The sequence below is a fragment of the Amaranthus tricolor genome, chromosome 9 (assembly GCF_026212465.1).
Source record: "Amaranthus tricolor cultivar Red isolate AtriRed21 chromosome 9, ASM2621246v1, whole genome shotgun sequence".
NCBI lineage: Eukaryota > Viridiplantae > Streptophyta > Magnoliopsida > Caryophyllales > Amaranthaceae > Amaranthus > Amaranthus tricolor.
This window is the reverse complement of record NC_080055.1, coordinates 26,656,311-26,680,782: the sequence shown is the minus strand read 5'-3', so window position 1 is coordinate 26,680,782 and position 24,472 is coordinate 26,656,311. Positions and strand designations below refer to the sequence as shown.

Below are 24,472 nucleotides of genomic sequence, written 5' to 3'. Positions count from 1 at the left end.
GAACCCCTTTAAGTCTATCTTAGAAGGCGATTTGTAAGGAGATTTGGGGATTCTCAGAAGTAAAGAAGTACGCGAGTTAGGGTTTTTCATGGGTGAATCGATTGTCGAGTTACGACTCTTCAGGGGGGATTTTAAAGGCAAACTGGAGTTTGCCATGACAACTACACAGAAGAAATAAAGGAAGATGGTGAACCTTCAACCCAGATTTAGGGTTTTCAGAGAAGAACAAGAAACACGATAAGGAAGAAGGTGAAGCTTTCAATGGAAGATTAAGAGAAAACGGCAGAATATCAAATGGGGAATGGGTAGGGTTTTAGGTTTATAAAGGGAGGGAGTGTAAATGGGTGGGATTAATTAGGATTAATTAAGATTTAATTATGTTGATTAATTATAAGGGAGGGAAAATTAGTAAGGGTAATAAAGGGTATAATTGAAAATAGGATAAAGTACTAAGGGTATAATAGTCAAAAATCCATGTCAAAAATAGAAATGGGACATTTAAGGTGACTTGACCATAAAAGGAAATGGGACAGTTCAGCTGAATAGGAGGGAGTACTTTTTTTCGTTTTATAATACTTGCACTTATTATTTTTTTTTGATTTTTCACAATACTTGCACTATTTTCATCATTGCCACAACTGAATACTTCTTTATTTTCAACCCTATTTTATTCTCATTCATCACATCATTATTTTTCACCTAGAATCCAAATAGATAAAATAGATAAAAATATATTAAAAGTGATTTTTTTTAATTTTTGTTCCATTATCCAAAGGTGTATATAATTAAGAAAGGAATCTCCTTAAAACTTAAAAAAAATATAATAAACCACCAATACTTAAAACTAGTCAAATAAGCTAACTAAAAAGTTAACAAACATATGTCCAACAACTCGAGTATTTCTAGATTTTGAAAATCTTAGTCAATAAAGATTATTTATAAATAACCATAAAAAGACAAAAATAAAACTAATAAAATATTCAAAAAAAACAAAAACACAATTATATAAACTGCTAGTCTCTTGAGAAAACGTTTCTTTGAGACACATATTTCAGGCCCAACCCATTAAAAATTAATACCTACTTATCGTGTTCTTAATGTCTACTAACATTATCCATTTATCCTTAATGCTCACTTATCGTATTCTTAATACCTACTTTTAATATCTTAAATATCTACTTACACTGTTCTTAATACCTAATTATAATATTTTAAAAAATATATGATGGTCTCTCACTAGAATTTGTGTTATATAATGACGGAGCTATGGCAGTGACACATAATCACGGTTATCAACCTAGTGAAACTCTATCTGGATTAGTTAGATTACATGTCATCGGTATTATCGGGTGAGTGGTTGAAAGGAGTAGAAGAAAGGTAATACTTATAATTGATAATGGAGAAAGAAGAAGAAGTGAAGTTTGGGAGATCTGTTATAGTTCCAAGCGTACAAGAATTAGCTAAAGAACCCATTACCCAAATCCCATCAAGGTATGTAATCAGATCAGAAAATGATGATCAGCTTCATCAATCATCTCTATCTTCCATACCCATCATTGATCTTCACAAGCTTCTCTATCATCATGATTCTACTCACTCTGAACTTCAAAAACTTCACATTGCTTGTAAGGAATGGGGTTTTTTCCAGGTATTTTTTGCTTTATTTTCTTTTATTGATGGTTTGGTTGATAATAGTTAATGATAATAATGAGAATGATTTATATTTTAAATTTTCTAATAATATATTATGTTGTTAGCGTATTATATAAGTATATAACATGTAATGGGGTCTCAACTACAAGTTTAAGTTTATGGTTGAGTTAATTCCTTAACATGCTATTAGAAGCCAACGTGATAAGAAGTTACGAATTCGAATCTAACCACCCTAAATTCAAGTGGAATATCTCGCACCAAGTATTAGGAGGGACTATACTACACCCATACTTCTAGCCCAATAAACTCTTATGTAACGGAGCGTGTGAGAGTATATAACATATTATAGGACCTCAACTATAACCTTAAATTTTTAATTGACTTAATTAACACATGTTATTATTATGGTAGTAAAATTTTATTTATAATAAACTTTTTTATACGCGATTTTATATACATTGCCACCTAATAGCATATTTACAAATAATAGTGCACATGACCGGTATTAAACATGTTATGCGATTTTCCCATTAAAATTACAACTAAATTTTATTATTATTTATCCAGACTACCAAACAAACAACGTTAAGATATATTATTAATATTACACTTCTATTTATTAAAAATAAATTACTCTTGTTGCAGACATAAAAATTATTTTAAATCAAAAATTAAATGTATGTTTGTATTTTTCATTGTACCTTAGTTGTAAAGTAGAGTAACATGTCTATATTGAAACTCGTATTTCATTCATTACTAAGTTGAATATGATAATAAACCAAGCTATTAGTGTTTAGCACTTTTGCGAAATACAATTTTAATATTTATTTTTTTTAAATTACAACAATCAAAATATTAAAATTTGCAGGTTCAAACCAAAATCTAGAATTTCGACCATTTTGGTGGTCGGAATTTTAGGTTAAGTGGTCAGAAATTTGTGTTTTTTACCTTAACTTGTAAACTTTAATACTTTGGTGATTGTAATTCGTAAAAATAAACATTATGTAATTCGCAAAAGTGCTAGACTTTAAGGCTGTAATTCGCAAATCATTCTTTTACAAATAACAAATTATAAAAATTTTAATATAAATTTAAATCAACTTCACTCTTACTTTTAAAAATTGCTAAAATTAAAAATTTAAAAATGACTATTCAAAATTTATCATTCTTAGACCATTTATTTTGTAATTAAAATGTGTAATTTGAAATAAAAGACTTGTTCTTACGATAAAATTATTAGGAAAAACAGTAAATAATACAGATTTTTGTTAATTTTCCTACAATAATACCAACTATTAATGGATCATGAATAATACCAACTTCACATGTGTTTTCTTAGAATAATACCAACTTTAGTTTATTAGCTAATTTACCAATTTTTTGTCTTATAATCACCTATAGTTTGATTTTTAACATGTTAGAGATTTTTTAGAAAAACACCCGTTTAAGTTGGTATTACTCATAGTTAATCAATAATTGGTATTATTCAAGATATTTTTTCCAAAATATTAATGGCTTGACCGTTTCATTTGTTGAAACAATGTGAATAGATAATAAATCATGGGGTTAGCAATTCATTGCTAGAAACGTTCAAGGAAGAAGTCATCAAATTTTTTGAGCTACCAATTGAAGAAAAGAAGAAACTTTGGCAACAACCATATAATCATGAAGGGTTTGGGCAGCTGTTTGTGGTATCAGAAACTCAGAAACTTGATTGGTCTGATATGTTCTACATAACCACTCTTCCTCTTCATTTGAGAAGGCTTCATCTTTTCAACAATTTGCCTCAGAAAATCAGGTTCCTTTGTTTTTTATTTCCTTTTCTGTTTATATATTAATCACTCATTTAGTCATCTTCCTCATTTGGAGGCTATCTTAATGGCATTAATTGTTAAGAGTATCTTGGGATCTTAAACACCAGTCTAATTTTTAGTTGAGTTGACTCCTTAATATGATATCGAGCCGATGATTTCTGTACTGAAGACAAAAATATTGGTCTTCCATAAAAAACAATGAAAATTAGGTCCCTAAATATGTTATATACTTGTGTGTGTGAGGATATAAAGACTATTTAGTATGTTTGGTTGCTCAATCATTTATAAATTAAACTTTTAGTTGAGATTAGGGGTGCTCATTGGATCGGGCTCCCATTCTGAGCCCTTTTCCGGTCTGAATTTAGAAGGGTTTTGTAAGGGCTAGGTTGAAAATGGGTCGGGTTAAAAAAAGGCTCTACTATAATTAAAATGAAGCGGGCTATAAAAGGGCTCAATAAGGGTAAAAACGGGTCTTTGTAAATAACATAATTTACGTATAATTTTAATATTATAAGTGACAGTGTCAACGGAGATTATTAATATTTTTTCCAATTTAATTATTATAAATTGATAAATGGGGACTAATTTTTAGTAATAAAAATGGGGCGGATTGCGCCGGACTGGGCTTTAAAAGTCCGGTCCATTTAAAGCCATATTATGTTTAAAGGAGCCTTATCCAACCCGACCCATATTTACTTAAGCCCTTCCCTTTCCTTTCCTTATCCGACCCATTGAACATCCCTAGTTGAGATGATTACTCTATGTTGGTGGGAGAAAAAATTGAAGTCTTGTATCCAATTATAATGAGATGGGTAGTTTTGAATAGTTTGTCCTTAAAATAGCAACTATATTAGGATATCCCAATAATACCCAAGAACAATATAAGGAACTAGGAAGGTTCTTGATTCAAAACAAATTGTATCTGTGAACAATAGTGAAGATTGCATGTAATACTTTTTATAAATAATTGAAAGATAATATCAAAATATTCATAAATGGTTTAGTTTCAATATTATTGCGCGTATTTCTCCTTGTCCTCTCCTAGGAGGGGCACGAGTATGTATGATATGTCCACTACCTTTAGTTTTTGGACCATGACTTATGCGAAATACTGTATTGATGACTATGACCATGACTATGTATGATAGGGAAACATTGGAAGTGTACATAGGAGCAATGAAGAAAGTAGCTCAAACACTTCTAAATGGGATGGGCAAAGCATTGGGAATAAAAGAAAGTGAAATGGTAGAGTTATTCAGTGAAGGAGTTCAATCAGTAAGAATGAATTATTATCCTCCATGTCCAGAGCCTCACAAGGCTATAGGCTTCACACCACACTCAGATGCAGATGCTCTTACCATTCTTTATCAGTTAAATGACACTCCTGGGCTTCAGGTTCGGAAACATGGAAATTGGGTACCCATTTGCCCCCTTCCGGATGCTCTTATCGTCAACATTGGCGATATTATGGAGGTACGATAATATCTTTAATTTTAATTTTAATTTTAATAGTTGCTATTTTTTTATTTTTCATGCTATTAATGGACAATTTTAATCTTTAATATCTTTAATTTCAAATGATAAAATATTTTAAAATTTTAATATTATGAAAATATGCATTAAGATGAATCAAATAACAATATTATCACTTGACTATATTTTACATTAGAGAAATATATGTCAAATAAGATCAATTAATAAATAGTAGTTGTTACGGTAGCTATGGTAATTATTTGAAATCGGAGGTAGTATTAACTAATAACAAGATGTTGTTTTAACCAGATAATTCACCTATCATTAGCATTAGATTTGAATTAACATACAGATACATGTGTTAGAATTTTAAAAATGCGTCAGGACAACCCAAACAACGAGGAAAAGAGGTAAGCTACATACAGACCAAACTCACATTCGGGTAATAATAGTCATTTTAACACCCCTCACATGTGAGTGTCCTTAGAATTTTAATCCACTAGAAGGGTTACTAAGTTCATTAGAAATACCCGGTCATAAAGGCCTAATAATAAATCAAGCTCTAATACCATGTTTTTTTTTTCTAAAAAGGAAAAGCTAAAACATTGATATAGAAAGGACCAAGACTATCGGCATAAAAAGCCCTAGAGGGGAAAAAGCCATTGAAATAAAACTCCAAACTACAACAGGCCACCCAAACAATATAGGAGTGGACTTGTTAGAATTTAGAAAATAGCGTGAGAAACCCAAACAAAGCAGAGAAAAGGTAGCCACATAAAAACACAAATGAGGTTTACTAGTAGACATAGTAGTATGAGGTACTCCTTAAATATATAAAGTGACATATTTTTTTCTCTTTTTTCAATATGAGTAATAATAGACACTTTAACAATATGACGATTAATTAGAGTTATTAATTGGTTGGACGGGCAGATAGTGAGCAATGGCATATATCGCAGCATTGAGCATAGAGCAACAGTGAACTCAACAAAAGAAAGACTATCAGTTGCAACATTTTACAGCTGTAATCTTGATTCTGAATTAGGACCAGCAAAGAGCATTCTTGGTCCCCTTAACCCTCCAAAATTTAGAACTGAACCAGTGGAGCAATACTTCAAAGGATTCTTTGCTAGAAAACTTGATGGAAAATCATACTTGGAAGCTATGAGATTACATAATGGAGTACAAGCTAAGGGATCTTAACACTGTCAAGAAACCAACTCTTCATCATCATATTCAGTGTATTCCACTTATAGAAACTATGATTAGAGCCTGAAGAAGAAATAGGCGACAACTCAATCTCATAAAGAAGAGAGTCAGAAAACCAACTCAATTAAAAATTAATGCTGACGATTGAAGTCCTAAAATTCGTTGTATAATATGTCAACAACAACTTAACGATTGTTGCAATATAGAAACCCCTTTGTGTTTGTGGTACTATTTTTATAAAATTAAATTAGAAGTTTTAATGTACTATTATTAATCAAATAACTTTTATTATACAATTCTTATATGTTAAATTTATGCATTTTTATTTATCTTTATTTAATTTTTAACTATCATGTTTGGGTGATAAGATACAGGCTTGTGGAGTTAGCGTCAGCTTCACTTAGTCTTATTCTTTGCAGGAAATACTCATGATCTTTCTTGAGTTGAGGGAATCATTGGTCGCGCTTTCTTTTACGGGTATGAATTGTCGCCGTTCTTCCTTCCTCAGGCCCTGCATATTTTATGGCCGGGATACACTGGGTATGATGATGATGATTATATGTTAAATTTGTTTGAGAAAAACTACTAACAATAAGTATATAAATAAATACACATTTTAATTTTTGAGATTTAACAAATTTAAAAAGATAGAGAAAATATGTTTATAATAATATGAGTTTCTTTGTGTTAGAGTATATAATATATCCAGGTGCCTTAACCATCCGCTTAAACTTTTGGTTGAGTTGATTCCTTGTCATGGTATCAGAAGCTAACGTGACAAGAGGTCACGGGTTCGAATCTCAATCACCCCTCATTTAAAGTGGAATATTCAGCGCATATGTGCATTCACACTTCTAGCCCAATGGGCTCTCGTGTGAGGGGGATTTCAATTTCTACAAGCCTTTTTAATTTCAATTTTTCAAAATGTTCCCAGCAAATCATTTTCCATTCAAAATTTTCTCTTCGATCATTTATAAATTTTAGAAATCATGTTGAAGTCAAACTCAACGCATAATGTAGTTACAAAGTAGAAAAAGAAAAAGGCCCAACACTCAAATTTTTTTTGTTTCTTAAACTTTTTGAGTGAAATACGCGCTTTATATGTAGATAAAATAGTTTACTAAGATATATTATGAAAATATAGACTTTTTGTTTGAAGTCGTCTCATCAAAAGACAGTCTCTCACAATATTAGCTCCTTAGAGTTATAAGGCCGGCCAAACATATTTATTTATAAAAAATCTCTTTTATCATAATTACTTTTAAGAAACATAATTTATTTTTAAAAAGTTAGTCCAAACATGAATTATTAATTAATGTTATATAAATATGAATCAATATATGTAAATTCATCGTTATTATACCTCTAGTGTTTGATAATTAATTTAAAGTTTAGTGATTTATTATAATATAAATTAGTAATATTTTTATATTTTTCATTGAATTAGTTAATGTTTTTATTGAGTTAATATAGAATATTAAGAATTTGGGATCATTGATAATTTTATAGTGAAAAAGCATTTTCTTTATTTAACATATTAAAGCATTTTCCTTATTTTAATGCTTAGTTGTCTCATTGTTTGTTTTATTTAACATGGAAACATATTTTTAACAATGTAGATACTTTCTCTTCTCTCTTCTCTATGCATTCAAAATCTCAACATCTACATATTTGGCCATATGAAAGATACATTCAACTAATCCTTTGACTTTTCTCTTGGCAAATGTTATAATTTAAAAGATTATATATCTACTGTATTCTGTATTCGATTATCTGTTTATGTATTAATAAAATAAAAAATTTCTACGTAGCTAACACATTGTTATATTTATTTGATTTATGTTTATCTTTTTTGTGTTTGTCAATTATTTTAACAAATAAAAAAGATTTAAAATTTAAATGGTGGACCCTTAATTTGAAATATGAAGAACAAACATTGAATTTAGTGCAAGGGTACAAATTTTCAACACGTACAAAAAAAAATCAAACTTGAATTCTAACTACTCTCTTATATATTCTTCATTTTTTATATAGTTACACTCGCTCAGAAAGCTCAAATAAAAGTCAAGTTTATAATATAATAGTGAAAAAAAAAATGGAAGTTCACGTAGAGGAAAGGATGACTACACTGGGAAAATCAATTCTAGTTCCAAGTGTTAAAGAAATTGCAAAAGAATGTTTAGAAAAAGTCGCAGATCGATATATTCAAATTAATACTGATGCTAATCAAGAAGATTACGGTCTTAATGATAGTGATATTAATGTTAATGAAGATATTAAAGTACCAATCATTGATATGGAAGCTTTGATTGCTGGTGATGGCTTGGAGCTTGACAAGTTGCATTCTGCTTGTCAAGACTGGGGCTTTTTTCAGGTAGTGTCAGTTTTACGGATTTTGCTACATATTTATTTTATAGATATAATTATATTTTTGTATTTGATCAATGACCCTCGTATTTCTTTAATTCATATTTTCATCTATCTATTTTTTTTATTTGCACAAGATTTTCTACTCATAATAAAGTTTATGTTAGTGGTCGGAGTAATAATAGTTATTTAATTAACTTTCTCCAATGATCATTTGGTGAAGGGGTTAAAATATTAACCATGAGCTTGAGCTTTTTGTTGAATTGATTTTTTGATATAATATTATTAGTCAACGTGATATAAATTTGATTGCATAATTAAAATCTCAGCAAGATTATGCACTTACAAACGATATTATGCTAATCATCAATCAAGTCAAACCTCTAGTGTAAGATGCAAGTTGTGAGTAGTTGTAGGATGAAATTTTTGGTGGATCTATTTTGAGCTAGGGACTCTTTGGTCGCATCCTTCCTTATAGTATGGGATGCCATCTTCCTTTCTTCCCCAGACCCTGTTTATAGTCCCTATGAACGAGATACACTGGGTATGATGATGATAATATATAATAGTGTATTTATTTGGTAAATGATTGTTCCCTGAAGCTATTGAATATTTTTACATGTTGTAAGTATAGGCAGACTGGGGTGCTAAAGTTGGCCATAACCCTCCTCCAAATTTAAATTTTTGCTTTTGCCATAATAATTATAATATTATGGTCTGTGTTTTGGTCTACCTTTACCTTAAGTTCTGCATATAGTATTATGTGATGGTGCTGATCTTTTCTTGTACATGACTTAGTTCGCTTTTTAATTCATTCATACATCTTATAAAAGACAAGCTTGTTACTTGATTAAGTTTTGATCCAACTCATGATTTCATACTTCTTTTTCGTAAAAATGTCACGATTATGAAAAGACAAAATAAATGAGGTTCAAAACCAACTCCAACCAAACACCATAAACTACAATTGAAAAATCCAGGTCTAGAGTTACCTAAACCATAATCAGGCGCTAATAATCAGTTTAAATTTTTAGTTGAGTTGATTCTTAAATATGATATCAGAAGTCAGTGTGACAAAAGGTCACTGGTTTGAATTTCAACCATCCCTCATTTAAAGTGAAATATTCAACACTCGGTAGTAGATATGAGGAGGACTAACAAGAAACGTTCAAGATAGACCCGATGATTCAAAATTTACCCGAGCTTATGACCGAACTCGATTTGACCCGATTTCAAAAATAATTTATAATTATGCAAAAAAATATGAACGCAAAACATGATTTCAAGCCGACCCGAAACGCGACTTCAACCCGATTAACCGAAAAAACACCTATATTTCTAACCCAAATGATCTTGTGTGAGGGGATACTATAATCAATAGTGATTATTGTTTTTATGGTATCTCCTATATGAATTGAAGATAATTAGCACAAAAGTGTAATTAACATAAATAAATTACAATGAATTGCAGATTGTAAATCATGGAATTGACAAGACATTGGTGGAAAAATTCAAATTGGAAACCAAAGAATTGTTTGATCTTCCTATAGAAGAAAAGAAAAAGTATTGGCAAACATCAAATGAAGTGGAGGGATTTGGGCAAGCCTTTGTTGTTTCTGAAGATCAAAAGCTTGATTGGGCAGATATGTTTTTTGTGAGTGTTCTGCCTAAATATATGAGAAAACCCAACTTGATTCCCATGTTGCCTCTTCCTTACAGGTTCTTATTTCTCTTATCCTTCACTAATATTTCAAATACTTCCGTTTTGAAATATTTACAATTGATTTTGATATTTTATATGAGAACATATTACTATCAGTTGCAAGTATAATGAAACGAAGAAAGTATTTAATTTCACTATCCCTTTAATTTAATATGATTTAAAGTTTAGAAATTGTGCTAGTCTTTTTAGGTAAATACGTAAAAGTCAGAGAAACAGATAAAGCAATATATTTATTGTATTATTAATCAATTTATCAATCTATATAAAAAGTACTTTCCAATATATTTTTTCAAATTTTTTCTATACTCATAAAGTCAAATTTTAGGGGTTTTAGTGACTTAACATTATCATTTCTGTGTTCATCCTAATCTAAAGTTTGTTTGTATTTATTCTTTAGAATAACATGCTATAAAAAGGTTCCATCCACTATTATTGAGAAAACCTAAATTTAACCTGATACTAGCTATGAGCTAATTATATACGAACACAATTCATAATAATAATAATAATAATAATAATAATAGTCATACCTTGTAACCGTTATATAAGAACACAATTAAATTATATTAATCTTTACTGATAACTTAAACTCCGCTATGAATATTTGTCGCTTACTGTTGATTCTAATCATCGATAATCGAGAAAGGCGAGCAATAGATTAGTGAAAACCAGATCAATAATACTGCATCATGAACAAAAAATCACCCGAATTTGTTAAGATCAAAGCTCCAACAATGTTATTATCGAAGTTTACAAATGACTACTTACTAACAAATACAAATGCAGGAATACATTGGAATTATACTCAGAGAAAATACAAAATTTGGCTATGAATATTATTGATTGCATTTCAAAAGCTTTAAAAATAAATATTGAAGTGATGAGAAGAATATTTGGAAATGATGGACTACAATCATTTAGAATGAATTATTATCCACCATGCCCACAACCAGACAAAGTCATTGGATTAACACCTCATTCAGATGCTGCTGGTCTCACTATTCTTCTTCAATTTGATGATATTGAAGGCCTACAAATTAGGAAAAATCATAAATGGGTTACTATCAACCCCCTCCCTAATACCTTTGTGGTTAATATAGGGGATATCTTAGAGGTATGTACTATTTACTTCTCATAATTAATTCATTTATAATTTTAAAATTATTTAATTTCAAAACAATAATTTATAAATTTTGAATGTATGTTATATAATTAATTTATTCATATCTGTATTCTTAATTACTACTAAATATTTTTATGTAAAAATTAAACATTATGAATTTAATAAAATATTATCAGTTTGAGTTCAATTTTAAAGTAAAAAAATTTTTAGGACTTGAATTCGAGTTTAATAAAATATACTATTTTTGTTTTTTTCTTTTTCGCTAAATGGAAATTTCAAACATTCATTACGAATCTTTTTATTTTGAATGATATCTTTTTAGACAAAAGTAACTTTATTTGTCTAATACAATTTAGTAAAAACCACATCATATATTAACATTTTAACCAAAAAAAATTTATTTGATTTTTTATATTAATGATACGTCTCCCTTTCTTATAACATCGCCCTCTTTTTACTAAACTACTTTAATCATTTTCATAATTTGAAGCAATAATAATTATTATTTATTTAAAATAATACATACTTTTAATGTAATTTTAACTCTTATTATTACTCTCTTTGGCTTCTTTCTATATTTTAAAAGGGATAAACATTATTCAGTACTATAGTACATCTCGTAATTGATCCTTAACCATTTCTAATACCCTCTCGATTTTCTTTTATTTTTCCACATAAGATTTTTTTTTCCCGAGACAAAATTTTAAATCATGCTTTTGATGGATATATTGAGAATTAGTGGGGTCTCTAATGGGGTGCGAAGTGATCAATAGGGTCTTCTCTTTCTCCCACATATGAATAAGTTAATCAAAAAAAGAAATATGTTAAGTTTATTAATAGAATAAGTATATTAACTATAAATATGAATAAAAGTTTTGCACAAGGCCCTTAAATTTTTTAAGACAGCTCTGTTGAGAATACGTTGAAGATAATCATAAAAGTTGATGGATATATTTTTCTCACGATTCATCCATAATTGTATGTGATTTTGTTAAATTCGTCTTAATACATAGTTTTTTAATATTTAGAAATGTTATAGCTCAAAATATAGTTTAAAATGCTTATGAAAAGTAAACTGGACAAACAAAAAATAAGTAGATCGTAAATATTTTATAATAATGAATATGATTAAAAATATATTTTTAAATTAATGTTTTATTGTGCAAGAAGATTGTGACAAATGGAATATATCGAAGCATATTACATCGGTCAGTAGTGAACGCAACAAAAGCAAGGATATCAGTGGCTGCATTTCACAACCCATCAATGAAAGGGGATATAGGCCCGATTCCTGACCTTATTAAGCCAGGTGTACCAGTAAGATTTCAACACATCAGCGCCGCTGATTATTTCAAAGGATTATTTAATCGTGCTCTCGATGGGAAGTCCTACATTGATGTCATGAGAATTAATCCAAACCATAATAATTAACATACTGTTTAATCTTATTTCGATTTTTATATGTTTAGTTTACAAAATAGATAAATTTGTTGAAATTTAATTGATATATTCTTTAAAAATTTTATTACAGTTATCAATTTTAGAGAATATAACAAATCATATTTCAACAAGTTTATCTAAACTAAACCTTAGAAAACCAATTCTATATTATGGGCTTGTAACTATATAGAAAATTATGTTCAATAATAATGTAATCAAGATATTTTTAAGGTATTTACATTTGATAGATATATAAACGTATTTTATCTTTATATTATGTATAATTATATTGTAAAATTACTTAATATTTTAGTGAGGATATTATGAAAATATAATATTACTTCAAATAATGTCAAAGCCTAATTTTAAAAATTTGAAATTAGTATGTTTCCTTAAATTTGCTTTATTTCTATTTTTGTTATATATAATTTCACTACTTTTACTTTCTATATATTCTATTTTATTTTTAAAGAGTCTATTACTAACTTCTTAGTCTCTATGTCAAAGTTTAGAAGTTTACTAAAAAATTATAACCTCTTATATAGGATCCTATTCTCTCTTTTTCCATTAAAATTGAGGATTGTATTTCAAGACTCCTTAATTAATCTAAGATTAATAATTAAAATTGTGGATTGATTTCAAGACTCCTTAATTAAATGATTAGCACAATAATAACTTTGATTAGTATCAACGTGGCTACTATAATTGTTAATTCTCCGCTAATTCATTTTAACATTTAATTATAATACTCTGTTAATTTTCTAAACTATTATTCATTTGCAAAATATAAGAAAAGATTTTAGAATTGCAAATAACTTTTTAAGAACACATCAAAAAGATACACTCAAACGACAAACATAGTTCATGTACATGAAGCAAAATAACTTATAGCTTGTGCCTTTTGTAGACGTGAGTAAATTCGCTTTTTCTTGTATTCGACGATGTCTGGGCATAGTTCAGAGTAAACCGAAATGCAGGAGGGAAGCTGATCGTTCATGTCTAGTAAGCCTCGGCAACAGCATTCCTTGCCGGAATCCTCTGACGATTCTCAACATAAGCACTTGGAAACCAACCTGCCTTGCCCTTGCATTCTCCTTCCGACCAGCCAGACGGGCTTACCTGAACAGCGAATATTGTAATGGAATGAACTTGATTACCAAGACCATTAACCAAAGACAGGAAAACAGTTAAACGAAAAGAAAAAAAACCTTGCGAACAACAACATAGTCGCCAACTGCAAGACACAGCTCTTTCTCTGATTCAGCATTAAACGGATGGATCGCCTGAAATACAAGATAAGAATCCATGATACAAATAGAAAAAGTGGCACTATTATGTAACAAACCCTCAAGAAATGCGAACGCCTAGTCATACGAAGCATGAAACAAGATGCTAATGAGTTCGTGCATTTACCATCGCTTATCTACCTTCAAGCATGTTCTCTAACAGCATTTTACAGTTCCAACAAAACAAACACCTAATTTAGTTTTGTATTTTATGGTGTTTTTTTTCGCTGAGGATTCATCTGTGATTCTTTCTCGAGCTGAGGGACTCTTTGGCCGCACTCTCCTTTATGGGTATGAGTTTCTGCCGTCCTTCCCTCCCCAAACCCTAATCATAGTTTGGGGTGTTTGGCAATTGGCTGTTGGCTTTTTAAGTTGGCTTGTTTGACCAGCTAAAAATGTTGGCCGTTTTTGTTGGCTTTTAAGATGAAAAGGCTAGCTATTTGTGGAGATGTTTGGTAAATTTAAGTATTGATTGAGAAAAAGTGGACCAACAAGCCAAAAGTCAACCAAAAAAACTAGCAAGAGCAGCTTTTCATTTTGGCTTAAAAGCCAGGTTTTCAGCTGCTTTAAAAGTCATTTACCAAACACTTTTTTTGGCTGTTTGACCAACCAACAAGCCAAAAGCCAACCAAAAAGCTAAGAATCAAAACCTATGAGTGAGATATGATGAAGATGATGATGGAGATAGTCAATCCCCCGGCGTAGGGCATGGCCCACCGGGTTGGGGTTGGGGTGGGGGATCAGGTATAGAGACTTAAACTTCACTATGAAGAATTAAGATGGCAATCCAAACCTAGAAAGAAACACACACACATACACAGATGAGAAAGATGACAAAGGTAACATCTTAACGGATAACAATTTCACGTACTTCGGCTAAGCAATACATTTTCTTCTCTGAATTGTTCTCGATTGAGAGGATAGGAGGAGCTGCTTCTTTTTGTTGCTTCTCGGACACCATCTAAAATAGAGGTCACACCAACAGATAAATACTTCTCAGAGCACATATTTTCGAATTGTTGACGTTTTCGAAAGAGATTTACCTCAGCTTCAACCTCGTTAAGAATGGTCGCAACTCTCAAATGGTAATTTTTTTCCGCTTCAACCTTCAAGAGGAAAAATGATGTGGAAATTCAACGAGCTACATAAACCAATTCTTTACAAATAATCGAGTTTTTTTATTAATATATGAACTATTTTTGTATACCAGAGCTACAAGCCTCTGAAATGTTAGTCTTTGCTGCTGTGATTCAACAGCAGATAAAGCACCAGCTGCTTCTTTGCCTAAAACTGCCATGTTAGATTTCAACTCCTGCATTTTAGCTTCTGCTGCTTGTAATTTCGCTGAATTTTCATGAGTCGGAGCCTCCCTAACACGTGCCCGTCTTCGATTAACCTCAGCTGCCTGTTTTGCTTTAATGATAATTACTTTATATATGAGATAATAATATAAAATTAATGTGTATAACAAAAATTACCACAGTTTGTGTTAGGCCGTGACAATTCATCACATGATCACACGTCATGGGCCCACTCGTGTGGATACACCCCACGGGGCACCCGTAGACTCGGGCTCACAAACCCACGCGTAATGAGCGTTGACTTGCATACACACTTGATGAGGTTTACTCTTTTCCAAAACCATATTGTATTAGGAGATTCACCACTCAAGTATTATATACAAGTCTACAACCCACTCTTTTAGCAATGTGGGATCTTCCTCACATGTAAAGTATTTCCAACAGTTTGAACTTTGAAGTCATCTTATGGTTGTAAGTTGAAATGTGCACCCACAAAAAGATCACTCAACCAGACATTAGCTGAAACAAAAACATTTGGAAGCATAGTCACATACCTGTGTTTCTGCTTCCTGTCTCATACGACTGTAACGTTGTGCCAGATGACGAGCATCCTCTAGAGGAGCACCAGTACTCATTTGCCTTAAGGGATCCAATACCTGAAAAGAAAAACAACATGAAGCCTCTACTACGAGAAAAAAGGAAAGCTACATCATAAACTATGTATTCCAACAAGTGTTCGTATCAAAGATTGCTTCACGTAGATATTAAGCTTGCGAGCAACAATATCGACAATTTGAAAAAGCAAAAAGGTACAAAATGAGACGTAGAAATAAGTACGTGAATATGATGTTCTTAAAAAAAGTGTAAACAATTTGAAAGTCAAGTAAAAGACATAAAAGATAAATGCAGACGTTGAGCTTCTTACAATACGCTAGCTAATGCCGTAACCAAAGAAAAACGCTTGATTTCTTTGAGTTCTAATCATCATGAATTGTTTAATGATATTGCCATCGTCCTTATAATTCACAATAGTGCTAGAGAATCTTCATTTTAGTCACAACATATGCCCGTCAAAAATTTTCAAAACCATGTTCATCGGAATCAGCTACTGGTTTTTATCGAAAAATTAGCAAGTATCAGATATACAAAAAAGCCTCCAAGAGGTGTCAAAATTCAATCACTCAGAACAAATCCAAAAGGAAACGAAGCGAGTCCAACTGGGAAATTGACGTTTCAAGTATAGAGGGTCAACATTTGCATGAGCTGGCTGGGACCATGAACAAGGACCAACGCAATTTGAAAGCTAAATTTTCCAACCCCTACACTGGATATAGACAAAATATGGACCAGGTCCAGTCCAATTCAAGCCTTCACCATTCTCGGGAAGTAGCTCAGGCTCGGTAGAATCTGGACCTGAATCTCTCCAAACTTGATGGTTGGCAGAGACATTCAACGGTATTATTCAACATTTACGCGTAATCAGCACTAGACTGACGCTCCATGCAAGAAATACTCCTTAATATTAACACAATTCAGACTCTGTCTTGGGGCGAGGGTTCATCTTGGGGGAAATGTTTGAGACCAGGCATATGCATTATTGCAAAGAAAGATTGCATGAAACAGAACAGCCAAAACAGTTGGGAGAATCTACACAGATTTAAACTTTCTAGGCGTCAGTAGTTCCAAAATTCCAAATACAGGTCCCTTAAACCTCCATATTGTTTTTAGGAAAATCAAATAATATGGAAGCATCATTTTGTCTCTTTAGCGTCCATTACACTTGTGCAAAGGGCCGGATAAGGGCCGAGTCGGGCTTTAATGAAAAGCAGGGGGGCTTGTTCAAAGGAACATGGGTTTAAAACGGATTAGACACATAAAGCCCAACCCGACCAGGACCGTATTCTATATTCTTTTTTATTATCACAAATTGAAACAAAAAAAAATTAGTTTTTGAAAATTTTTATTATCACAGATATAAGTCACAAGAATCAAGTATTCTTGTCATCAGTAGCAGCTACTGGCTACGTGGCACTGTAATAAGGAGATACAATAAAATATTTTTGCATTCCTCATGTCTTCTTCACTCGCAATTGGCTCATTATAGCCCTTCGTCAACTTTCATTACAACCCTTATCCAACCCGCATCAGTAAGGCCCATTTATAACCTGCTCCATTTTCAACCGGATCCTTTTTAAACCCTTGAAATTAAGGGTTAGATAAGGGCCTCCAACGGGCACCCGGCCCGTTGCACAGCTCTAGCATCCATAAATGTTTGGATAAATGTGATTTCAAAAGTCCCAAACAATTCGAAAAATACCGGATAATTGAAGTTCAAACAGAAAAATACACAAACACCTAAAACCTGCTATTCGCAAAGCCATTCAACTGTTTGTCATCAAAAAGAGCTGCAACTACAAAATTAAAAGAGTGAAACTGGAATCCAGCAGTTCAAGCATAAGGAAGAGAAGAACTAAGGCGACCTGAGACAATAGCAGTCTATTCAGATCTTCTTGCTCCTTCTCAGCATGTTTACGAGCATCACCATAAATTGACGCAGCCTTAGCCAAGATGTTGTCTTCCGTATTCTCAGCACCATATTTGCAACATTCCTCAGACAGCTTAGTACCTGGCAATGAAATAGATTTAATCATACAAATGCTTGAAGGGTGTCTCTGCCCTTAAACTATGGGTGAACTATCATCAAATTACACAATCTAAGTGTTAAGATGCCTGTACAGTTAGTAATATGACACTTTTGCCTTGAGACAATACTTGTTAACCAAAATTCTCTCATTTGGAAATGAAAGAGGATAAGGGTTACTTGTCATGATAAACAATAAAGATTGAGAAGAAAAAAATACGGGAAGAATTAGCCAAATATATTCCTTTATATCAGAATGCCTTCAGGAACTTTTCAAAGATAGCAAGTAAAAAGCTCACCAAATTTACATAAGGGTTAGGCGAAGTTTAAGAGAAAACTATGCCTACATTTCCCTACCCTCAAAAAAAATATACTTCATAAATGATAAAAAGAAAGTAGAAACATTAAAGAAACTTCAGAGATGTAGAAAAAAAGTACATGAAGAGTGAGACTATTACCAGCCTTACACAAGTCTTAGATCCAATTAAGAAACTACCCAAACAAAGGTTTCCACATTATTTTGAGCCTTAAATCTCCAAAACAATTGGTTGGCAAAGTAGATGCAAGATTGAGAAATTCTAAAGTAAATATAGAAAGATGATTGATTGTACAAGTATCGACCATTGAACTCATAAAGAAATATCTTGGATTCTCAATTTAATGTTGCCTTAAATCTTAGGTACTAGTTATTGAGTTGTTAAAGTTGTAAGCTCGGAAACTCACTCTTCAATCATGGTCCCCTATCACTAAAAGTTTAACTTAAATTTTGCTTTGCTAGGAAGGTAAATTAGATTCTGCAATAAAGGGTAACAAATTGGAAACCATAACTCCTTTAGAAAAAGACAATAAATCAACAATTCATGAATTTTCATATGCATCTTTCTGTAGATTTCTTTAATTTTCAAGCTTGAAATCTCAGACTTCAATTTTGATGTCCTTATCTAATATTCACAAGAATTTTGCCTTTTAAAAGAAGGTAAACAAGGCTCCACAATGAAGAATAAAATGTTAAGATAACGTGAGCAAGAAACCAATAAGACAACATGATATAGGTTACAAAATAAGCCATGAAAATTGCCAAAAGTGAGAAATGCAACAGAGATATCTGATCTTGAAACACATAAGAAATATTATACCTGCTTCAATCTTTCTATAGCCAATTGTGGCAAATGTTTCTGCAGCTTTGACAATCTCTTTTTGGAAATCCTGTAATGTTTAACATACTACAAAAAGTTAAAAGATCGTCTCAAACATATAAAATACATTAAAATTAAGCCTGCTATACAAAAAGACCTCCGCACTGCCCGCACATTTTATTCCTCGCATAAACATAAGATAGATGGTGCTCACTTCGTCCCTATTAAATTGCACCATTTACTTTGCGCTCTTTCCTTTTTTAGTAATGGCCTTACTCAATACTTTTAATTTCACCCACAAACATATTCTCTCCCTTCATCTAATCCATTCATTTTTTCCATTCACTTGTATTTTTATCTTATTCTCCAACTGCAAATCAAAATTACAACTCTAAAAAAGGGGGTGCAATTTCATAGGGACACATGGAGTAATTAATAGCATAGAGGATATTTGTTGACTTGTATTGTTAACTTTTTATCCTCATAAAGTGGTTCAACATTTTCTCTAAAGAAAACAAGATAAAAGTACAATAGTTTCTTATAATTCCTATTGTAAATTAGTAAAAATGGAGAAACCTATCAACCTCAATGGTCATTCAACAATTCAAGATCAAAAGACAACATAATGTATGAAACACGCCAACATGAAAGGACATAGAAAGAGAAATTGGGGAGATCCATTACATAAAGCATATGACAAAATGATGACCATAGATTCACAAAGTACAAAGTACAAAGTAAGATGTAGAACCATTAGTGAATAAATAAACTAATACTTGAAACAACAACGCAACAACACAATAATTACAACGCCTTGATTGCAACCCAACAATAAGAGGTTGGTTACATAAACCAAAACAATCAACATGAGAGATCATCGCTAATGAAGATTACAATTTTAACAGCTTTACGATTTACAGAATACTGATGTACAACTATGAAAATCAGCTCCAATGATAATCCACATATATTCTCCTCATTGATTTATTCCAATTAATTCAAATAAGCTCTTTCAAATTCCAATTCTTCATTTTATTCTTCACTCTTGTTATCCAAGCTATATTTGGCCCACCTCTTCCTCTTCTAACTTCTTAAAGTCCTAACCTTCCACTTTACCAATTTTTCAATCTTCTTTGTACATGAGCAACCTAGCATAAATGGTTTTCTCTCATTTTCAAATCAATATTTAACTTCATTTCCCTCATAAGCTTCAAGAAATGTCCATTCATCTAGCATCTTCACAACCCTTATCTATCTAAAATGATTTTTTTTCGAAGGTAGAACATTCTCTTAACGTTAGTGACACACCTCAGTCACATAACATTTCGGGCCTTCATTTGTGTCACGGTCAACCCACTGATCTTATGCTTAGCATATTGATCATTATATTCGTTCTTGTGATAATTTGAGTCAAATACTTAAAATACTCACATGAAAGACGTTCTTTCGTATCTAACATTACCATGATCCTTCGTGCCATACATTTTATTTTGTATTTTAACCTTTTCAATCTAACATATGTCTCCACATCTCTAACTTACTTCATCTCTAGTTTCATCCTATAATGTGAAGTCATTACTCATTAAGGAACATCATGCACCATAGAACTTCTCTCATCTTGTTATCTCATATAGGGCCACTCAAACAAATAGGTAAAATAGTTTACACCAATTTTGAATGGGATATCTTTAGTCAACCTTAGTTTGCAATTCTTCATACACATCTTGAACTATACAAATATACGTACCAGACGTGCCTTGGTTTACAATAGCCCATCAAATACTTTCCTCGGTAATTTGAAAATCATGAGCAAATCATTTTTCTTCATCTTGTAATACTCTATTTGTTACCACATCAAATGAATATCTTCCATGGTAGATCACTATGTCATAAAACCATAATTGTTTTTGAAAATGTTTACTCACTTTTCTTCTTTTTCTTTCTCACTTTATATGTTTCCTACCTTTAAAAACAAAAAATGTGATATTGAAACCACAAAAACTTGCATAATTGTCTCATAATGTCCCATAGTTGACCTGCAACTATTAAAAATTTTAGTATACCATATAAGCAATTTTATTCAGAAACATCTGTTGATAATTTCCCAGCCTTACAGTATGAGAATCTAACCCAAGACTTGGTACATTGGAACCATTTAAAATACAAGGAGCCTCTCTCTCCTTCCCTCAAATATTTGGGACCTCTCAATTTGAAACTGAAGTTGAAAGCCAGTGGGTATGCCTAAGTGAACTTGTTCAAAACATCAAGGGATATCTTATGGATTCGACCAATATTTATGCGTTTCGATAACCGCATCACTCTCGTTACTGCAATACCGTTCCGTTAACGCTATCGCACCCGTTACCACATTTTTACGCTATGCTATTCCCTTATCCATCCTTGGTAGGATCCCGATTCTAACAACCTGGAAACAATCTAATCTATAGAAAAGAAGAACCAAAACTAGGATGCTACATTGACTTTTCATTAAACCACAACAAAATCAAAGTGTCATTAGATTGGGCAAGACACTACTCTTAAGCTTTGGCCCCTCACAAAATTCAGAAGTATAGTAAGTAAAGAATCATGAAGTGTGCAACAGCAACTTAACACTAAATATAGTAACTAAAGAACATAAAATAAATCGAAAATAGAGACATAAAATTATCAAAAGCTACTTTACCCTTCCTGACCGAGTTACTTTGTACAACTTATCAAGTTGTTGATGTCTTTGCATCTCAACTTCGTCAATGACCATTACATCTGAGCTCTCATAGCCAGTTCCACCTATGTGCTTTATTACAGCCTGGAAAATTAGACTGACAGGAGTTACCTTTGTAGTTTAAATACTTGAGAAGATACACACAAAAAAATGTCGGTTACCTTATTGACCTTTGTAATGCATCATGATTATAACATCATTAAGAACAAAATTACATGCAGTAAACACTAAACAACAAATACAAACCATTTGCCAATAAGAACTTGTACTCAACATGTTCATCATAAACTAAATATTGCAAGGTTAAGATTTTATTGTTCGATCAAATGCATAATTAAAATTTGAGTGCCACAATCAAGAAGCAGTAGAGGCTGACAAGATAAACATTTCCTCAAAACTGAAATCATGTTCTGGGGTTTCTAATTTTCCCATACTATCAAACCCATATCAACTTTGGCTCCAAAATGCCATAATTCCTTAAACTTCATCATCTTAATTTAGTATCGTTAATAAATAGGAATTGACAAATCAAGGGTTGAGCAGATTACATTCTAAAACTTACACATAGGTCATAAACAAAATCAATCAATATGTGATACAGATCAAGAAGAAGACAAGAACCCTAATGAAAGGAATTTAAAATCAAATTACCACCAAAAATTGCTTACATAATTTTACAAATGAACAATTACCAACAACAAAATACCAAGCTCAGAAACAAAATCAATCAATATATGGTACAGCACAGATCATGAACCCAAATGAAAGACATTGAAAATAAATTACTCGCATAAAATTCCTGACATATTTTAACAAGATAAAAAAGTATCAACAACAAAATACCAAGACAAATACACTAGAATTTCATGTTTTAAGTGATTGAAATCGAAGATTAGAAATGGGTAACACTATTGGGGACTGGGGTATTACCTGTTGCTGTTTAGCGACTTGATCTCGAAATTTACTGGCTTGCCTTCTCAAAGAATCCATTGTTTTTGCTCCTTGTTTGCGGGTGAATTCAACAGATAATTGACTGAAATCTCAATCTGAATTCTGAGAGATAAGCTTGAGAAATACTATCAGTACTGCTTTTGCTTGGAACAAACATTTTAGTGGGGCCCGGAGGAATCGTGTTTAGGGTGGAGGTGTTTATTCGGGTTATCGGATTAGGTATTTTGGATCAAAATTTGTGTACACATTAGTTTTTACATATTTATACATTTATTTTGAAGTCGGATTAAGTTAAAAAGTCGTGTAAATATCAAATCGTTGAGACTGTTGTATACACCTCTAGTCCCAACACATACCAGATAAAATTTTATGGTTCTCTTAGTTCACTATCAGTTAAGTCACTCATCGAATGTTATAATTCGATTAGTATTTTTATAATTCGGTCAGTACCTTTATTTTTTATATTATGATATGTTTGTGATTATTTATAAGTTTTTTTTATATATTCCACTTAAATAATGACAAATACTAATTTGTTCTATATACTTTGAATCAAAGAAAAAAAATAATGTTTATTAAAATAAAGGTGGATAATGATAATAAATGAAGAGAGAGAATAAATTGTGTTGATGAAATTAGAAGAGAGCTAAAATGTATGGATGAGATTAGAAGGAAGTAGTTGGTCATTGTCAAAAATAAAAATGATACAAATTAAGTGAAAAAGACTAAAATAACAAATGCTGCAAATTTAATAGGACGAAGAAAGTAGCTATTATTTCCTCCGTTTCATTATATTTACTACTGACAGTAATATTTAATATGTCACAATTAAATACAATTATATTGAAATAGAGAAAGTATAAAGAAAATGTCACCGTTAAAACATGGAGATGACTAGTGAGATATTTAAGTATCACTTTTCACTGCAATACAACTTTTATTTAAAAAGAGATGTTATCGTTGTGAATGTCTTCAAACTGGCTGGTTTATTCATTTATATATTAAGTATTAAAATAAATTACATATAAATAATTTTATTGTGAACTAAAAATTTGACTTCTAATCTAAATTGAAAATAAGTTTTTCTAGCTAAATATTATACGTGACTTTTGGCTCGTCACTATACCTTATGTTGCATAACCAACACAAAATAATTAATTAAAAATAATATTTTCCATTAGTAGTTGATGTATAATTCTATACAGCATATTTAACAACTAATAAAAAATAAATACTACTTCACCCTATTCAGTCTACTTGTCTCATCACACTTGTCGAGGCAACATTTTAACCTTTAATATATTTAACTATACATAATTAAAAATTATGAAAAGTTGATATTAATAATCTTTGCGTTGAGACGAATGAAACAAGATCTCATCTGACTATATTTTAACTCATAAATTAAAAATAAAATACAAATTAAGAGCGATTAGTGAATAATAACAAAAAAGTAAATAAGATAAGTAGCAAGAATAGCAGGGAGTACCATTTAGTCAAACAAACCAATAGATAACTATCAAACAACTCCAATAATACTCAAGTTACTTAAAAGGATGAATTTATCACAAAATAAGCTTATTATAAAAAAATTACCTAAAATAAGCTTGGAAAATTTTAATTCTCAAAATAA

The 24,472-nt window shown here is 31.3% G+C and overlaps 3 protein-coding genes across 4 annotated transcripts; 2 read left to right on the top strand and 1 right to left on the bottom strand.

The window, feature by feature from the left end:
• Positions 1 to 1,299: 1,299 nt before the first annotated feature.
• LOC130823113 (protein SRG1-like) lies at positions 1,300 to 6,730 on the top strand. Of its 2 annotated transcripts, none has more exons than XM_057687729.1 (4): positions 1,300 to 1,648; positions 3,204 to 3,451; positions 4,616 to 4,940; positions 6,569 to 6,730. In XM_057687729.1, exons 1-4 carry the CDS (start codon positions 1,397 to 1,399, stop codon positions 6,713 to 6,715), a joined length of 972 nt encoding a protein of 323 aa, XP_057543712.1. In that variant the 5' UTR covers positions 1,300 to 1,396; the 3' UTR covers positions 6,716 to 6,730. The 2 variants fall into 2 exon arrangements, with proteins under 2 accessions (XP_057543712.1, XP_057543711.1); XM_057687728.1 differs by lacking the exon at positions 6,569 to 6,730 and adding an exon at positions 5,874 to 6,483.
• A 1,442-nt stretch (positions 6,731 to 8,172) lies between these two features.
• Positions 8,173 to 13,104, top strand: LOC130823112 (protein SRG1-like). Its single transcript, XM_057687727.1, has 4 exons — positions 8,173 to 8,523; positions 9,988 to 10,235; positions 11,026 to 11,353; positions 12,533 to 13,104. The coding sequence occupies exons 1-4, from the start codon at positions 8,245 to 8,247 to the stop codon at positions 12,791 to 12,793; spliced, it is 1,116 nt and encodes a 371-aa protein (XP_057543710.1). The 5' UTR covers positions 8,173 to 8,244; the 3' UTR covers positions 12,794 to 13,104.
• Positions 13,105 to 13,587: 483 nt separating this feature from the next.
• On the bottom strand, positions 13,588 to 23,003 carry LOC130823114 (SH3 domain-containing protein 3-like). The gene is made up of 10 exons (XM_057687730.1): positions 22,819 to 23,003; positions 21,850 to 21,972; positions 19,167 to 19,236; positions 17,870 to 18,015; positions 15,944 to 16,045; positions 15,296 to 15,493; positions 15,132 to 15,194; positions 14,960 to 15,049; positions 14,011 to 14,085; positions 13,588 to 13,921 (listed from the first exon to the last, which is right to left on the bottom strand). Exons 1-10 carry the CDS (start codon positions 22,876 to 22,878, stop codon positions 13,802 to 13,804), a joined length of 1,047 nt encoding a protein of 348 aa, XP_057543713.1. The 5' UTR covers positions 22,879 to 23,003; the 3' UTR covers positions 13,588 to 13,801.
• Positions 23,004 to 24,472: the final 1,469 nt, after the last annotated feature.